Source organism: Rana temporaria, chromosome 11 (genome assembly GCF_905171775.1).
Source record: "Rana temporaria chromosome 11, aRanTem1.1, whole genome shotgun sequence".
In the NCBI taxonomy this organism is placed as follows: Eukaryota; Metazoa; Chordata; class Amphibia; order Anura; family Ranidae; genus Rana; species Rana temporaria.
The window spans coordinates 9,038,219-9,054,103 of NC_053499.1; the positions used below are offsets into that span (position 1 = coordinate 9,038,219).

General features: G+C 45.0%; 1 protein-coding gene across 4 annotated transcripts in view; it reads left to right on the forward strand.

Annotated features, from left to right (window-relative positions):
- The window catches only part of SBF2 (SET binding factor 2), a 420,356-nt gene that overhangs the window by 329,923 nt on the left and 74,548 nt on the right, over positions 1-15,885 (forward strand). For all 4 annotated transcript variants that reach the window (XM_040327974.1, XM_040327975.1, XM_040327976.1 and 1 more), the window contains exons 23-26: positions 1,429-1,556; positions 11,254-11,429; positions 11,550-11,686; positions 14,098-14,293. In XM_040327974.1, coding sequence (XP_040183908.1) covers positions 1,429-1,556; positions 11,254-11,429; positions 11,550-11,686; positions 14,098-14,293 — 637 coding nt within the window. The remainder of the gene's footprint in view (positions 1-1,428; positions 1,557-11,253; positions 11,430-11,549; positions 11,687-14,097; positions 14,294-15,885) is intronic.

Sequence of the window (15,885 nt, forward strand, 5' to 3'; positions counted from 1 at the left end):
CCATGGTTCCAATCTCGACCCGTTCCTGCTGAGGCAGCCGAGATTCGAACCGTCTATGGCCGGCTTGATGCTTTTTGGAAGATTTAATGAAGCTTGGTCCTGTGTGTGTTTTCTATTTGTTTTAAAGGGATCCAGTAGATCCCCAGCTCATTGGTTCCCCTGTTCAGCAGATCCCCATCTCATTTGTTCCCCTGTTCGGCAGATCCCCATCTCATTTGTTCCCCTGTTTGGCAGATCCCCATCTCATTTGTTCACCTGTTCAGCAGATCCCCAGGTCATTTGTTCCCCTGTTCGACAGATCCCCATCTCATTTGTTACCCTGTTCAGCAGATCCCCATCTCATTTGTTCCCCTGTTCGGCAGATCCCCATCTCATTTGTTCCCCTATTCAGCAGATCCCCAGGTCATTTGTTCCCTTGTTCAGCAGATCCCCCGCTCATGTGTTACCTTGTTCATCAGATCCCCAGCTCATTAGATCCCCTGTTCAGCAGATCCCTATTTCATTTTTTCTCTTGTTCAGCAGATCCCCATCTCATTTTTTCTATTGTTCAGCAGATCCCCAGCTCATTGGTTCCCCTGTTCAGCAGATCCCCAGCTCATTGGTTCCCCTGTTCAGCAGATCCCCCAGCTCATTGGTTCCCCTGTTCAGCAGATCCCCAGCTCATTGGTTCCCCTGTTTAGCAGATCCACAGCTCATTGGTTCCTCTGTTCAGCAGATCCCCAGCTCATTGGTTCCCCTGTTTAGCAGATCCCCAGCCCATTGGTTCCCCTGTTCAGCAGATCCCCAGCTCATGTGTTCCCTTGTTCAACAGATCCCCAGCTCATTAGATCCCCTGTTCAGCAGATCACTATCTCATTTTTTCTCTTGTTAAGCAGATCCCCATCTCATTTTTTCTCTTGTTCAGCAGATCCCCGGCTCATTGGTTCCCCTGTTTAGCAGATCCCCAGCTCATTGGTTCCCCTGTTCAGCAGATCCCCAGCTCATTTTTTCCCTTGTTCAGCAGATCCCCAGCTCATTTTTTCTCTTGTTCAGCAGATCCCCAGCTCATTTGTTCTCTTGTTCAGCAGATCCCCAGCTAATTTGTTCCCTTGTTCAGCAGATCCCCAGCTCATTTGTTCTCTTGTTCAGCAGATCCCCAGCTAATTTTTTCCCTTGTTCAGCAGATCCCCAGCTCATTGGTTCCCCTGTTCAGCAGATCCCCAGCTCATTGGTTCCCCTGTTCAGCAGATCCCCACTATTTCTGTTGAGATATCTCCTGGCTATGTTGGTCCTCTTACCTGTCCATTCTCAGAAGGGGCTTCCTGTTTACCAATGTGTTTTATTTTCTGTGGTCACTCCCTTGCTGGGAACGTGTGGCGTATTGTGTGTGGGAGGAACGACTGTTTGCACTTCATATGTAACATACATTTCTGTTTATTTTCCCCATAGTGGGCGAGCAGACCGTAATACGCAGCGTCCCCATCGCATCCATAACCCGAGAGAAGAAGATCAACATCCAGAACCACCTACAGCAGAACATGCAGGAAGGACTCCAGATTCGATCGGCCACTTTCCAGGTAAATGGAGATGAGGTCACCAACCCTCTTCATGGATCCGTAAGACTAAAGTACACAGTTGTGTAATTACATTGTTAACTAATTTGTAAAAAATAAATAAAAGTTTTTTTAGGTTTAGCTTCTCATAAACCCCAGCTGTTGTGGGCCAGAGGATGACCAGAGCAAATCCATGGGCCAGTTTTACTAGTTACATGATTAGGGAGAAAAAGATGAAGATCCGTTGAATTTAAATCCCTGAACTCTTTGCGATAGAAAGGTGTCAAAACACACAAAGCATCGCAGTTTGTTGTGTACGGGGGGGGGTAGTTTGTTGTGCAGCCGCAGACCGGTCAGAGTGCCAGCGATGACCCGTGTCCACATCCAAAAACACCTACAATGGGCACGTGAGCTAAAGTACTAGATCACAGAGCAATGGAAGAGGGGGTGTCTTTTGAGATGTTTACTTGGCCTCTAAATCCTTCAGATCTCAATCCAATCTGAAGGATGTGCTGGAAAAACAAGTCCAATCCAAGGAGGCCCCACCTCATAATTTACAGGACTTAAAGGACCAGATATTGATGGTTTGGTGTCAGATATCACAGAATACCTTCAGAGGTTTAGTGGAGTCAATGGGTCAGGGCTCTTTTTCTTTCTTTTTTTTTAGGAGGTTATGGTGGGCGGTCATAATGTTATGGTATTTATACATAATAATGAGATCATCACTGGTTTGTTTCTGTCCAGACTAAACAAGTGCAGTTTTTCATAGTAAGGTTAGTTGTGGCCTCCCTTCCCATTTTCAGCTGTCCTCCTTGCTGCACTGTACAAAACTTCAGAGAAGAGATTACTGTTCCCTTAAAGCGATTTGTATACCCTGCCTTATGATTTCTATCTACCGGTAAGCAGTGGTGGCTGGTGCTCAATTTTTTTTAGGGGGGTGCAAACAAACGGGGGAATAAAACAAAACATCAAATGCAGCCACTGTGCCCATTAAACGCAGCCACTGTGCCCATTAAACGCAGCCACTGTGCCCATTAAACGCAGCCACTGTGCCCATCAAAAGTAGCCACTGTGCCCATCAAACGCTGACACTGTGCCCATCAAACGCTAACGCTGTGCCCCATCAAACGCTGACGCTGTGCCCCATCAAACGCTGACGCTGTGCCCTATCAAACGCTGACACTGTGCCCTATCAAACGCTGACACTGTGCCCTATCAAACGCTGACACTGTGCCCTATCAAACGCTGACACTGTGCCCTATCAAACGCTGACACTGTGCCCTATCAAACGCTGCCACTGTGCCCATCAAACGCTGCCACTGTGCCCATCAAACGCTGCCACTGTGCCCATCAAACGCTGCCACTGTGCCCAATCAAACGCAGCCACTGTGCCCAATCAAACGCAGCCACTGTGCCCATCAAACGCAGCCACTGTGCCCATCAAACGCAGCCACTGTGCCCATCAAACGCAGCCACTGTGCCCATCAAACGCAGCCACTGTGCCCATCAAACGCAGCCACTGTGCCCATCAAACGCTGCCACTGTGCCCTATCAAACGCAGCCACTGTGCCCTATCAAACGCAGCCACTGTGCCCAATCAAACGCTGACACTGTGCCCAATCAAACGCTGCCAGTGTGCATTGCCCGCCCGGCACTTACCTGTCTCGGCGGGGCAGCGGGTCACGGCGGTGTCCTCCATGCTCCTCGATGTCTTTTCCCGTCCTCTGATATAATTGGACGCCGGCAAAAAGTACAAAATATTGTGTTTTTTTTTTTTTAATTGTTGCTCTTCTTTTGTTTATATCGCAAAAAATAAAAACTGCAGAGGTGATAAAATACCAGCAAAAGAAATCTCTATTTGTGGGGAAAAAAGGACGTCAATTTTGTTTGGGTACAGCGCCGCACAACCGCGCAATTGTCATTTAAAGCGACACAGTGCCGAATCGCAAAAAAATGGCCCGGTCATTGGGCAGCTAATTTTTCCGGGGCTGAAGTGGCTACAGATCTTGAAATCTTTATTCTGACTTGGAGTTCTGCACACAGTTTGTACAGAATAAAATAAATAAAAATGTTAAAACTCTCACTAAAAGCACAAGACCCCGAAGGGGTTAAACAACGTTTGTTTCTGTTCAGACAGTTGCAGAGAAGGTATGACATGGAGGCGGGTGTACAGAGGAGCGTTTTATGGACCCGCATCATTTAGCGGTATGACGCAAGCAGAAAAGTGGAACCATTCGATGATAAATCACTTGTCTTCCATACTGGACAGACATAATAATGTCCAATTCTGGAGCCAGTCAGTCTAATGAGAACATTTGGGGGGGGGGGTGCCTATAAAGGAGACTATAAAGACATGAGCGGCGTGGGTTGATATCAGGGAAATTTGAGTTTGAAAATAACAAGTTGATTCCTGCACAGAATCCGTGGAGGCTTGTAGACTGTGACCCATCCACACCGGAGTTCCCTCATTTTTTCAATAGAGTATCTACCGTAATTGCTATTGGGGAGGTATCCCGCCCTTGGGGCGAATTGGTCATTGTCTAAGTCAGTTTGATACTACTCCTGTAGGGTGTATTCCAAGATTTTTTATATTTAAGTTCACCTACACCTGAGTTCCCAGCTACATCCCAAAAAAAAGAATGGAGAGGGTAGGCACACCGCCAATGGACGGTGCCCGCTGCTTGGAAAACTTTCAGTGCGGAGAGGTTCTCCAACCTGTGTTCACCCAAATAGCAGTCAACAAGCAACCTCGGGGGTCTCCCATAGACGTGAGGTCCACGCTGTTGGCTCATATCTTTCAGCAGGTTTTTTAAAGTGAAACTACAGTAATTGTTTTCAACTTTCCATCTATTTAATCTTCTGCCCTTGTTGTTGTTTTAACTTTGGATAGTAAAACATTTTTTTTAGTGCCAGTAAATACCTTATACAGCCCACTTCCTGTTTCCTTATACAGCCCACTTCCTGTTTCCTTATACAGCCCACTTCCTGTTTCCTTATACAGCCCACTTCCTGTTTCCTTATACAGCCCACTTCCTGTTTCCTTATACAGCCCATTTCCTGTTTCCTTGTACAGCCCATTTCCTGTTTCCTTGTACGGCCCACTTTTTGTTTCCTTGTACGGCCCACTTTTTGTTTCCTTGTACGACCCACTTTTTGTTTCCTTGTACGGCCCACTTTTTGTTTCCTTGTACGGCCCACTTTTTGTTTCCTTGTACGGCCCACTTTTTGTTTTCTTGTACGGCCCACTTTTTGTTTCCTTGTACGGCCCGCGTCCTGTTTCCTTGTACGGCCCGCGTCCTGTTTCCTTGTACGGCCCGCGTCCTGTTTCCTTGTACGGCCCGCGTCCTGTTTCCTTGTACGGCCCGCGTCCTGTTTCCTTGTACGGCCCGCGTCCTGTTTCCTTGTACCTCCCGCGTCCTGTTTCCTTGTACGGCCCGCGTCCTGTTTCCTTGTACGGCCCGCGTCCTGTTTCCTTGTACGGCCCGCGTCCTGTTTCCTTGTACGGCCCGCGTCCTGTTTCCTTGTACGGCCCGCGTCCTGTTTCCTTGTACGACCCACTTTTTGTTTCCTTGTACGGCCCACTTTTTGTTTCCTTGTACGGCCCACCTTTTGTTTCCTTGTACGGCCCACTTTTTGTTTCCTTGTACGGCCCACTTTTTGTTTCCTTGTACGGCCCACTTTTTGTTTCCTTGTACGGCCCACTTTTTGTTTCCTTGTACGGCCCACTTTTTGTTTCCTTGTACGGCCCACTTTTTGTTTCCTTGTACGGCCCACTTTTTGTTTCCTTGTACGGCCCACTTTTTGTTTCCTTGTACGGCCCACTTTTTGTTTCCTTGTACGGCCCACTTTTTGTTTCCTTGTACGGCCCACTTTTTGTTTCCTTGTACGGCCCACGTCCTTTTTTTTTCCTTGTACGGCCCGCGTCCTTTTTTTTTCCTTGTGCGGCCCGCGTCCTGTTTTTTCCTTGTGCGGCCCGCGTCCTGTTTTTTCCTTGTGCGGCCCGCGTCCTGTTTCCTTGTGCGGCCCGCGTCCTGTTTCCTTGTGCGGCCCACGTCCTAATTATTTTTGGGCACAGAATTCTATTTTAGTGGAACAAGATGGAGTCCCTCTGGTCAATCAATCCTCTCTGACACAATTTATTAGCTGACGTTGTAGAATTACGGACAGCCGTCATATTTATTGCCTGTGGGTTTCGTGTCTTGGGTTTGGCTTCATACAGACATGCTTGCACGTTCGCTGCGGTGTGACCGCTCGTCTTGTAACATCTGCATGTTTGTGTTGAGATATTTACATTCATCTTTCGTCTGATAACCGAAGAAGAAGTGTCTCGTCCTGAATGTGAGTTGGGAGACATTTGTGGTTGGGTGAGTCGCTCAATGTGTTTTCAGTTTGCGGTGTTTTTCCCCTCCATATTTACAGATGAGCGATGGACTTGTTTGTCAGATTGCATTAGAGGTGTAGATAACGTTCTGCTGAATAAGATGCTGGGCCTCTATTTACAACTTCAGTTTCACTTGTCAGCATCTCACAAACATGAGCGAGCCGGCATACCTTTCCATGGTACAAATCCTCGGAGGAATCTTATTTATGAAGATTTTAAACAGAATGGTTACAGTGGGTGGATTTGCGCAATGCCTTGGGTATATTTATAGCTTGTAAAGGACCCCTAGGAGAGATACTTCGGCAGAAGGGGACACAACCCACCAGATTTGATCAATGAAATATTTTTAGATTTTGATTATTATGATATATAAGATACAAAATAAATGTAATTGTGGACTTTATGGGCACACAACACTTGTATAAGTAAAAAATATCTTTATTTTTGCACAATATAAAATCAATTGAAATCAAACTGTAGTCTATTTGCATCTGTGTCGATAGGGTAGGTGGCCCCCTACACATTTTTACAATAACAACAGCACACTGTGCTGGTCGCTAGTGCTAAAAAATGTCCATAAATGGGAGTGCCACCATCCCTTCAAATAAGGCTCAACGTGTTTTGCGCAGTTCTGCTTCTTCAGGAGTGGTAAGAAATGCTACCTATAATACAAAACATATTAAAAAAAAAAAAAAAATGTGTGCAATAATATAAGCGGAGTAATACATTTGCATGCAAAGTTCAGTATAGAAAAATAGAAAAAAAATATCTTTATTTTTGCACAATATAAAATCAATTCAAATCAAACCGTAGTCTATTTGCATCTGTGTCGATAGGGTAGGTGGCCCCCTACACATTTTTACAATAATAACCACACACTGTGCTGGTCGCTTGTGCTGAAAAATGTCCATAAATGGGAGTGCCACCATCCCTTCAAATAAGGCTCAACATGTTTTGCGCAGTTCTGCTTCTTCAGGAGTGGTAAGAAATGCTACCTATAATACAAAACATATTAAAAAATAAATAAATTTGTGCAATAATATAAGCAGAGTAATACATTTGTATGCAAAGTTCAGTATAGAGCAGGGGTCTCCAAACGTTTCATGCAAAGGGCCACTTTATTGTCCTTCAGACAGGGCCAGATTGTGGCCAGCAGGGGCAGAAAATGTCACAGAAACAGCATCAGTGAGAATAAATATGGCCTTGGGGTTGGTGGTCAATAAGAGTAAAAGTATTCCCCCTATTAGTAGGTGGGATAGTATCCCACCATTGGTATCTGTGGAAGATATAGTGCCCCATTGTTGGTTTCAGTGGGAGGAATAGTGCCTCATATCACTGGAAAGAATTGTGCCCCAAGGGCCGGATTCAGGCTAGCAAAGGGCCACATCTGGCCCCCGGGCCGCAGTTTGGAGATCCCTGGTATAGAGAAATGGAAAAAAAATAAAAATGTTTAAACTTTGTATACGGATATGTGTTTTGTGTTATAGGTAGTATTTCTTCCCTTTTTACTTTTGCACCATCTTCTTCTGAAGAAGTAGAACTGCGCCAAACATGTTGAGCCTTATGTGAAGGGATGGTGGCACGCCCATTTATGGACATTTTTCAGCAATAGTGACCAGTAAAATGTTGCGGTGGTTATTGTGTAAATTTGTAGGGCCCACCTACCCTTATTCTGCTGAATAAGATGCTGGGCCTCTATTTACAACTTCGGTTTCACTTGTCAGCATCTCACAAACATGAGCGAGCCGGCATACCTTTCTATGGTACAAACCCTCGGAGGAATCTTATTTATGAAGATTTTAAACAGAATGGTTACAGTGGGTGGATTTGCGCAATGCCTTGGGTATATTTATAGCTTGTAAAGGACCCCTAGGAGAGATAAATTGGCAGAAGGGGACACAACCCACCAGACTTGATCATTTAAATATTTATAGATTTTGATTATTATGATATATAAGATACAAAATGTATTTAATTGTGGACACAACACTCTTATTCGTAAAAAAATATCTTTATTTTTGAACAATATAAAATCAATTATAATCAAACGGTAGCATATTTGCATAGGATAGGTGGCCCCTACAAATGTATACAATAATAATCGCACACTTTGCTGGTCGCTAGTGCTGAAAAACGTCCATAAATGGGAGTGCCACCATCCCTTCAAATAAGGCTCAACATGTTTTACGCAGATCCGCTTCTTCAGTGCAAAAAAAAAAAAATAAAGAATAATGTAGCAATAATATAAGTATAGTAATCCATCTCTATACAAAGTTCAATGTAGAAAAATACATGTCATTTTTCTATATTGAGCTTTGTATACGGATATATTTTCTGTGTTAAAGGTAGCATTTCTTACCTCTACTTTTGCTCCATCTGCTCCTGAAAAAGTGTCAAGCTTTATGTGAAGGGATGGTGACACTCCAATTTATGGACATTTGTCATCACTAGTGACCAGTCAAGTGTGTGGTTATTATTGTATACATTTGTAGGGGCCACTTACCCAAACGACACATAGGTGCAAATATGCTACTGTTTGATTTTATGATTTTTATATTGTTTTTTTTTACTAAAACTAAAGTGTTGTGTACCCATAAAGTCCATTGACGACAGTCCACGATTTAAATGTATTTTGTGTCTCATATTAATAGTCACTTGTATACTTTAGATCAACGAAAAATCCTCTATACTACCCAATGATTGTTTTGTTGGTAATTTTTTTTTTTTTTTATATGTATTTTTTTTATATATATTTTTTTATGATATATAGATTTTTTTAGATGCATCCTCCTTTTAAAGCGTATCAAAACCCCAAATTGAATATACATTGGCTTACCCCTCCTTGGTGTGGTGGCTACATTCGTTTTTGTTTTTGTCAATTTTCACCTAGTAGTCCTGTCCCTGGATGGCCTACACTACCCCTTCACTGTGTCTATGGAGGAAGCCATGGTCGTCACCCTAAGGCCCCGTACACACGAGAGGATCTATCCGCTGGTATTTATCCGCAGATCAGTTCCAGCGGATAGATCCTGTGGTGTGTACGGCCCAGCGGATATTTCTCCGCGGATTTTTTTCGGGCCGATGGATTTCCAGCGGATAAAAATTTCTTGGCATGCTAAGAAATCTATCCGCTGGAATCCTGTCCAGCGGATTGATCCGGTGGTCTGTACAGACTCACCGGATCAATCCGTCCGATTCCCTCCCTCGCATGCGTCGTAATGATTCGACGCATGCGTGGAAGTCTTTATCTTACAGTGTCGCGCACGTCATCATCGCGGCGACGGCGCGGCCACGTCACCGCGGATGTATTCCGCGCGGATTTCGATCTGATGGTTAGTACAACCATCAGATCCAAATCCGCCAGAGGAACGTTCCCAGCGGATAATCCTCTTGTGTGTACGGGGCCTAAGCCTGCTCTCTTGATAAGGACTACACAAGTCCTTATCGCTTAATTTCTATTAAATGAAGGTCAGGGCATTTGATAGTTTACAGAACATGGCTAGGAAGGAAGATAACCTTCAGTGCACCTCACAGGAAGCGACAAGGACACAGCATTTTTGTCAGGATCAACAGGTATTTTCTGTTGGAAAATAAGGCAGTAACCACATCTATAGAATGAATGAATGAGTGACTTGTATAGCGCTACACATGCGAACTGAATCGCCTCTAGGCATTTTTTTCAGCCAGTGTCTTCCTGGCTGGTGCGGTCGTTTACCCCATTGGACACAGTCGTACACACTGTAAACTGTATACCATTTTTATTCTTGGGTATTCTTTAACTGCTTGCCGACCAGCCGCCGCAGTTATACGGCGGCAGGTCGGCTCCCCTGCACGAGAGCACGTAGCTATACGTCGGCTCTCGCGCAGGCCACTAGGGGCGTGTGCCCGGCGGGCGCGATCGCCGCCGGGCACACGCGATCGCTCCCTGTCAGGGAGAGAAATGCTGATCTTCTGTTCATACAATGTATGAACAGAAGATCAGTCATTTCCCCTAGTGAGGCCACCCCCCCTACAGTTAGAACACACCCAGGGAACATACTTAACCCCTTCCCCGCCCCCTAGTGTTAACCCATTCACTGCCAGTGTCATTTTTATAGTAATCCAATGCATTTTTATAGCACTGATCGCTATAAAAATGCCAATGGTCCCAAAAATGTGTCAAAAGTGTCCGAAGTGTCCGCTATAATGTCGCAGTACCGGAAAAAAAACGCTGATCGCCGCCATTACTAGTAAGAAAAAAATATTAATAAAAATGCCATAAAAATACCCCCTATTTTGTAAACGCTATAACTTTTGCGCAAACCAATCAATAAACGCTTATTGCGATTTTTTTTTTTTTGTAGAAAAACATGTAGAAGAATACGTATCGGCCTAAACTGAGGAAAAAAAATTTGTTATACAGGCATACCCCACTTTTAAGTACACAATGGGACCAGAGCATGTATGTAAAACGAAAATGTACTTAAAGTGAAACAACACCTTTTTTCACTTCTAGGGTGTAATGGGGGTGTCAGGAGCTGTAGTTGAGGTCTCAGGGGCTGTAGTGGGGGTGTCAGGGGCACACTGGAACAGGGTGGGCTATGCTCTCTGAGCTTCAGTTCCTTCTACCGCGGCTGCAAAATGTCTGTACAGTACTTGTAAGGCACTTACGGGTATGTCCTTACTCGCGAGTGTATGTAAAGTGAGTGTACTTAAAGCGGGGTATGCCTGTATATATTTTTGGGGAATATTTATTATAGCAAAAAGTAAAAAATATTAATTTTCTTCAAAATTGACGCTCTATTTTTGTTTATAGCGCAAAAACTAAAAACCGCAGAGGTGATCAAATACCACCAAAAGAAAGCTCTTTGTGGGAAAAAAAGGACGCCAATTTTGTTTGGGAGCCACGTCGCACGACCGCGCAATTGTCAGTTAAAGCGACGCAGTGCTGAATCACAAAAAGTGCTCTGGTCTTTGACCAGCAATATGGTCTGGGGGTTAAGTGGTTAAGGCGGGCCATAGACGGTGCTAATTTCTTTCTTGCAACCACGGGTTGCAGGAAAGAAATTTGCACGATTCCCCCATCAACACAGACAGCGCTGACAGGGGAATCCTTCCGGCCGAGACATTGTGTTCTCCCAGCCGGAGGGCAAGCAGGGGAAACAAGTAAATCGCATAATTTTCCTGCAGCCAGGGACCTGCAGTTGGGGCATTCAGCCAGCCATTGAAGTCAGCGACTCTGATTGTTTGGTAATCTGGCACTGGGTTTGTTTTCTTCTCTAACAATATGTCTTCCTCAGAGAATAAGCTTTTCTGGTGTCCGATTTCAGGAACGTCTCTCTTCTTTTTTGTCTCACGCAGCTGATTAAAGTAGCATTTGATGAGGAGGTCAGCCCGGAGATGGTGGACCTTTTCAAGAAGCAACTGACGAAGTTCCGCTACCCCGTCTCCATCTTCAGCATGTTCGCTTTCGCTGCAGGACAGGCGGCGCCCCCTATCGTCCTTCCGAAGCAGAAGGAAAAAAACACCTCTTTCCGGTAAGGACTTCCATATATGTTCCTTCTAGGGTGGCGCCACAACCCATGTAAATTCAGTGTGTGTGGCCCCTTTAACTGCAAATGGTCCTTTACTGATTGGGGGACTCTTGACTATTTCAGGACACTTTCTAAAACCATTGTAAAAGGGGCCAAACGTGCCGGGAAGATGACAATCGGACGGCCATACGTTGCCAAAAAGAAGACTGGAACCATTATTGAGGAGCGAGGCAGCCGCAATGAAGAGGACGACATTTCTGGTTTGTTGCGATCACTTATTATTTTAGAGAAGACAGGTGACCTTTGTCACCAGGTGCAGCTCATAGTCAGGACCAGACTTGGGGACACCAATATTCCACCAATAAAAATCCTCTTAGGTCACTACAGAATAGCGCCAACCACAAGGAACTCGGTCGCTTCATAACTAAAGGGAGGTACATCAGAGGGGAGCCATTCACAGCAGTGCTACCAGCCATGGAAAATAAATATTGTCTATTTTAGAGCATGTTGCTGACCACCTTCTGAAAATGCTAGTTGTCTGGCTCTCTGACTTCAATACTTTGAGTCAGTAACCCAGAGTATGTGAAACAGAAAACGAAACACACGTTTGCATGGAAAACTGGTATCCAAGTAGAACAGGAGCAGGCAGGATAAAGCTCATTGACTCTCTTCATTTAAAGGCTAAACCTCAAAGACCACAAACCTTTATGTTCACCCTGAAAGTCCCACCTGGGCCTCCACTGGCGCATTTCACTCTAGAGACGGGCTTACCTGTATTGAATTCACTTAGGTAGATTCAGAAAGAGTTAGGCCGGCTTATCAGTAGATAAGCCGACCTAACTCCGAATCTACGCCGCCGTATGTTTAAGCGTATGCTCAAACAGAGATACGCTTAAACATATCTAAGATAGGCCGGCTTGCGCCGGCCTATCTTAGATTGCAATTTTTCGGATGGCCGCTAGGTGGCGCTTCCATTGCGGCCGGCGTAGATTATGTAAATGAGCTTGTATGCCGATTCACGAACGTACGCCCGGCCGCCACGGTCGAATTACGTTGTTTCCGCAAGGCCTTAGGCGGCCTAAAGTTATTCCACCTATGAGGTGGAATAACAATGTTAAAGTATGGCCGCCGTTCCCGCCGCGAGGTTCAAATTTTTTACGTCGTTTGCGTAAGTCGTCCGCGAATCGGGAGTTACGTCGTTTACGTCCACGTCGAAATCAATAGGCCCGTACGGCGTACTTAGCCGTAATGCGCACTGGGAAATGTAGGCGCCCGGCGCATGCGCAGTAGCAAAAGACGTCAAAAACCGTGAGGTCAAGCCTCATTACCATACAACACGCCCCCCTCCAACCAATTTGAATTAGGCGCCCTTACGCCCGCCGCGATTACACTACGCCGCCCTAAGTAAGGAGGTAAGTGCTTTGAGAATCATGTACTTGCCTCTCTTACTTAAGGCGGCGTAGTGTAAACACGCTAGGCTACGCCGTCTTAACATTGCACGGCCGTAGCTGAATCTACCTAACTGTGACTGAGCCTATCTCTGAAACACTTCAGAGGGGGAAGGTCCCAGGCAGGGCTTCAAGCATGCACATCATCAGTCTTCAGCTGATCTTTGTAATTCAGCCAGAAAAACTAAAGTCCAAACTCCATATTTGCATGTTTAGTGGTTGTAAAGCCTGAAGTGTTTTGAAGGCAAAAAAAACTGTGTGCTGCTCCCCCCCTTCCTCCCAACCCCCTTCCCACTACTTAACTGAGCCCAATCCCGATCCAGTGTTGTGCACGAGAGCAGCTGCTCTCCTGGATCTCTCCCTCCTCACTGGCTCAGACACAGCAGTGGGCGTCATTGGCTGTCAATCTCAGCCAGTGAGGAGGAAGTGGGGTCAGAGCCACATGAATTGACACACAGAGCGGGACTTGGAAGCGAGCACACTTTGGGGGCACCCAGGAGGTGGGAGGAGCCCAGAGAACCAGCGACAGAAGTGGAGGTTCAATTTGCACAGAGCAGGTAAGTATATCATGTTTGTTTTTTTCTTTAGTATTACTTTAATGGTGGTTGAATGCTCAGAAATGATGCCATGCTATCTTCCTGACAGAACATTTTCAGAAGAAGAGATTACTAATGGCATCTCCACGATGGGTATCTTTTAAAGAGAAATGTATTCTAGTGCCCCGTACACACGATCGGATTTTCCGACGGAATTCCGCGGTAACACAAAAGTTCTCTGAACTTTCTTCCGTCAAGAACGCGGTGACGTACAACACTACGACGAGCCGAGAAAATGAAGTTCAATGCTTCCGAGCATGCGTCGAATTGTTTCTAAACATGCGTCGGAATTGCTAGACGATGGGTTTTTCCGATTTTTTTCAGTCTATGTGAAAAAAACAGCTCGCAATCTTTTGTTGGCGACAGCAAAAGTCCGATGGAGCCTACACACGATCGGAATTTCCTTCCAAAAACTCACATCTGAATTTCCGATCGTGTGTACGCGGCATTAGTGTTGTAATATATTCACTTTGATAGGTAAGATAATTGTGGGTTTGCATTGATAGGCCAATTGTTTGGTCACATTATAGGTAGCGGGTACATTTTTAAATACCAGTATAGAAGCCCTAAATGACCCTTCCGCCCATCAATACACACCGGTGATATTTTGTTTTCCCCTCTGCTCAGTTTCAGATGATAATGAGCTGCCGAGCGGAACCTTGAAAGCGTCGGAGAAGTCCACCATGGAGCAGCTAGTGGAGCGGGCCTGTTTCCGGGACTACCAGCGCCTGGCCTTGGGGACCATCAGCGCCAGCTCCACGCGGATCAAGTCCGAACATTTCCGAGTGACGGCCATGAACAGGATGTACTCCCTGTGCCGGAGGTGAGTGCTGGCTGTGTGGTTAGGTTGGGCCTGGACCAAGATGTACTACTTTCACCCAATTCAGTGAACTTCTACGATTTCTGGTTCAAGTAGAACAATCACTAGTATCAAGAAAAATCACTAGTTTCTAGACCTGCACGATTCTCATTTAAAAATGAGAATCGCAATTTTTCTCGCGTTTCACATTTATACAAAAAAAATTGGGATAACTTTACTGTTTCGTTTTTTTTTTAATTAATTAAAAAAAAAAAATTAACGCTATAAATTTTGCGCAAACTAACCAATAAACGCTTATTGCGATTTTTTTTACCAAAAATAGGCAGTCACGAAAAATAGGTTTTCGTGACTGCGACATTATGGCGGACATTTCGGACAATTTTGACAAATTTTTGGGACCATTGTCATTTTCACCCCTTAGAGGTGAGCATTTTGCTGTGTGCGAATTGCATGTGGGTTTCGCTGCATCCAATTTGCATGACAGGAGAGTGTGATTGACCCTCAATAGAGCTCACACAGCTCCGGGGCTGCCGCAGTCTGGATTGCAGAAGGATCATGTGCGTCTTTGGTTCAGATTCAGATAAACTTCTGTGGATTTTGCACAGAAAGAACATGGTCCGTTGATATCTGCTTGGTGTGGTGATTTCGTTTGGAGGTCGGATCTGATTGAGGTTATTGCTGACATGCTTTTTGACTCTTTTGGGTCGTAGCAATGAGGTGAGAGTCCATCTTGCTTGCGGTGGTGGATCTTCTATCGGTGTCTCTTCTTCACCTTCACTCCTGTTGGATTTATTTGTGTGATTCATATTCACTTAAGGACAATTTTGGACACGTGGACATTTAATTTCATTGGCTTATATATATTTATATTATTTTATTTAAATTTTGCGCTGCACTTTTTCACTTTATCATTTCACTTCTTCCCACGTTCCTGGACAAGGATCTCCCAGGATGTGTGCCAGGAAGGGTGTTTGCGGAATTATCACACACAGCAAATTGAAGCTCATGTTCTCTGTATTATGTTTGAATCAATTACCTCTCCCGTCAGGTTTTGTCCAGCTCTGACGTACAAGTTTTACTTTCATGTCACTGCACAGAAGACCTTTCACAGAGTTCCATAGAGGAAGATTTTCCTCCTTGTAAGAAGCATGTGAGAGGCAGATATATGACAGCAAGATGGACAGGTTTCTGCACATATTTGTATAGAAAAAAGTGTTTGAATTCTGTTGAACTACAACTGTGCGTGATTCTTTTGGATTGTAAAGTGTAGAGATTTTATTTATGTGAATTTCTGTGATTTTTTTATATTTTTTTTTACCAGTTCAGAATTCCTTAATTGTCTAGATGTTATATTATTGGTGCACTTGTAGGTGGGGTCACTTGCCTTGCACATGGGGTTACCTTTGACGCATGTTTGCACCCACCACCGCCCGGGACCAGGTGGGGACGGCGTTCATGTGAGAATCAAACATTATGGTGGTTCCCCGGCTTGGAGGTGAGCCATCGTCAGTGTGCAGCAGAAAAAGCTCAGAATCCTGCTGTAAGAGTGTTGTCCCGGCCGTGTCACTACATGCCTTCCCTTGATGTATGTGGCA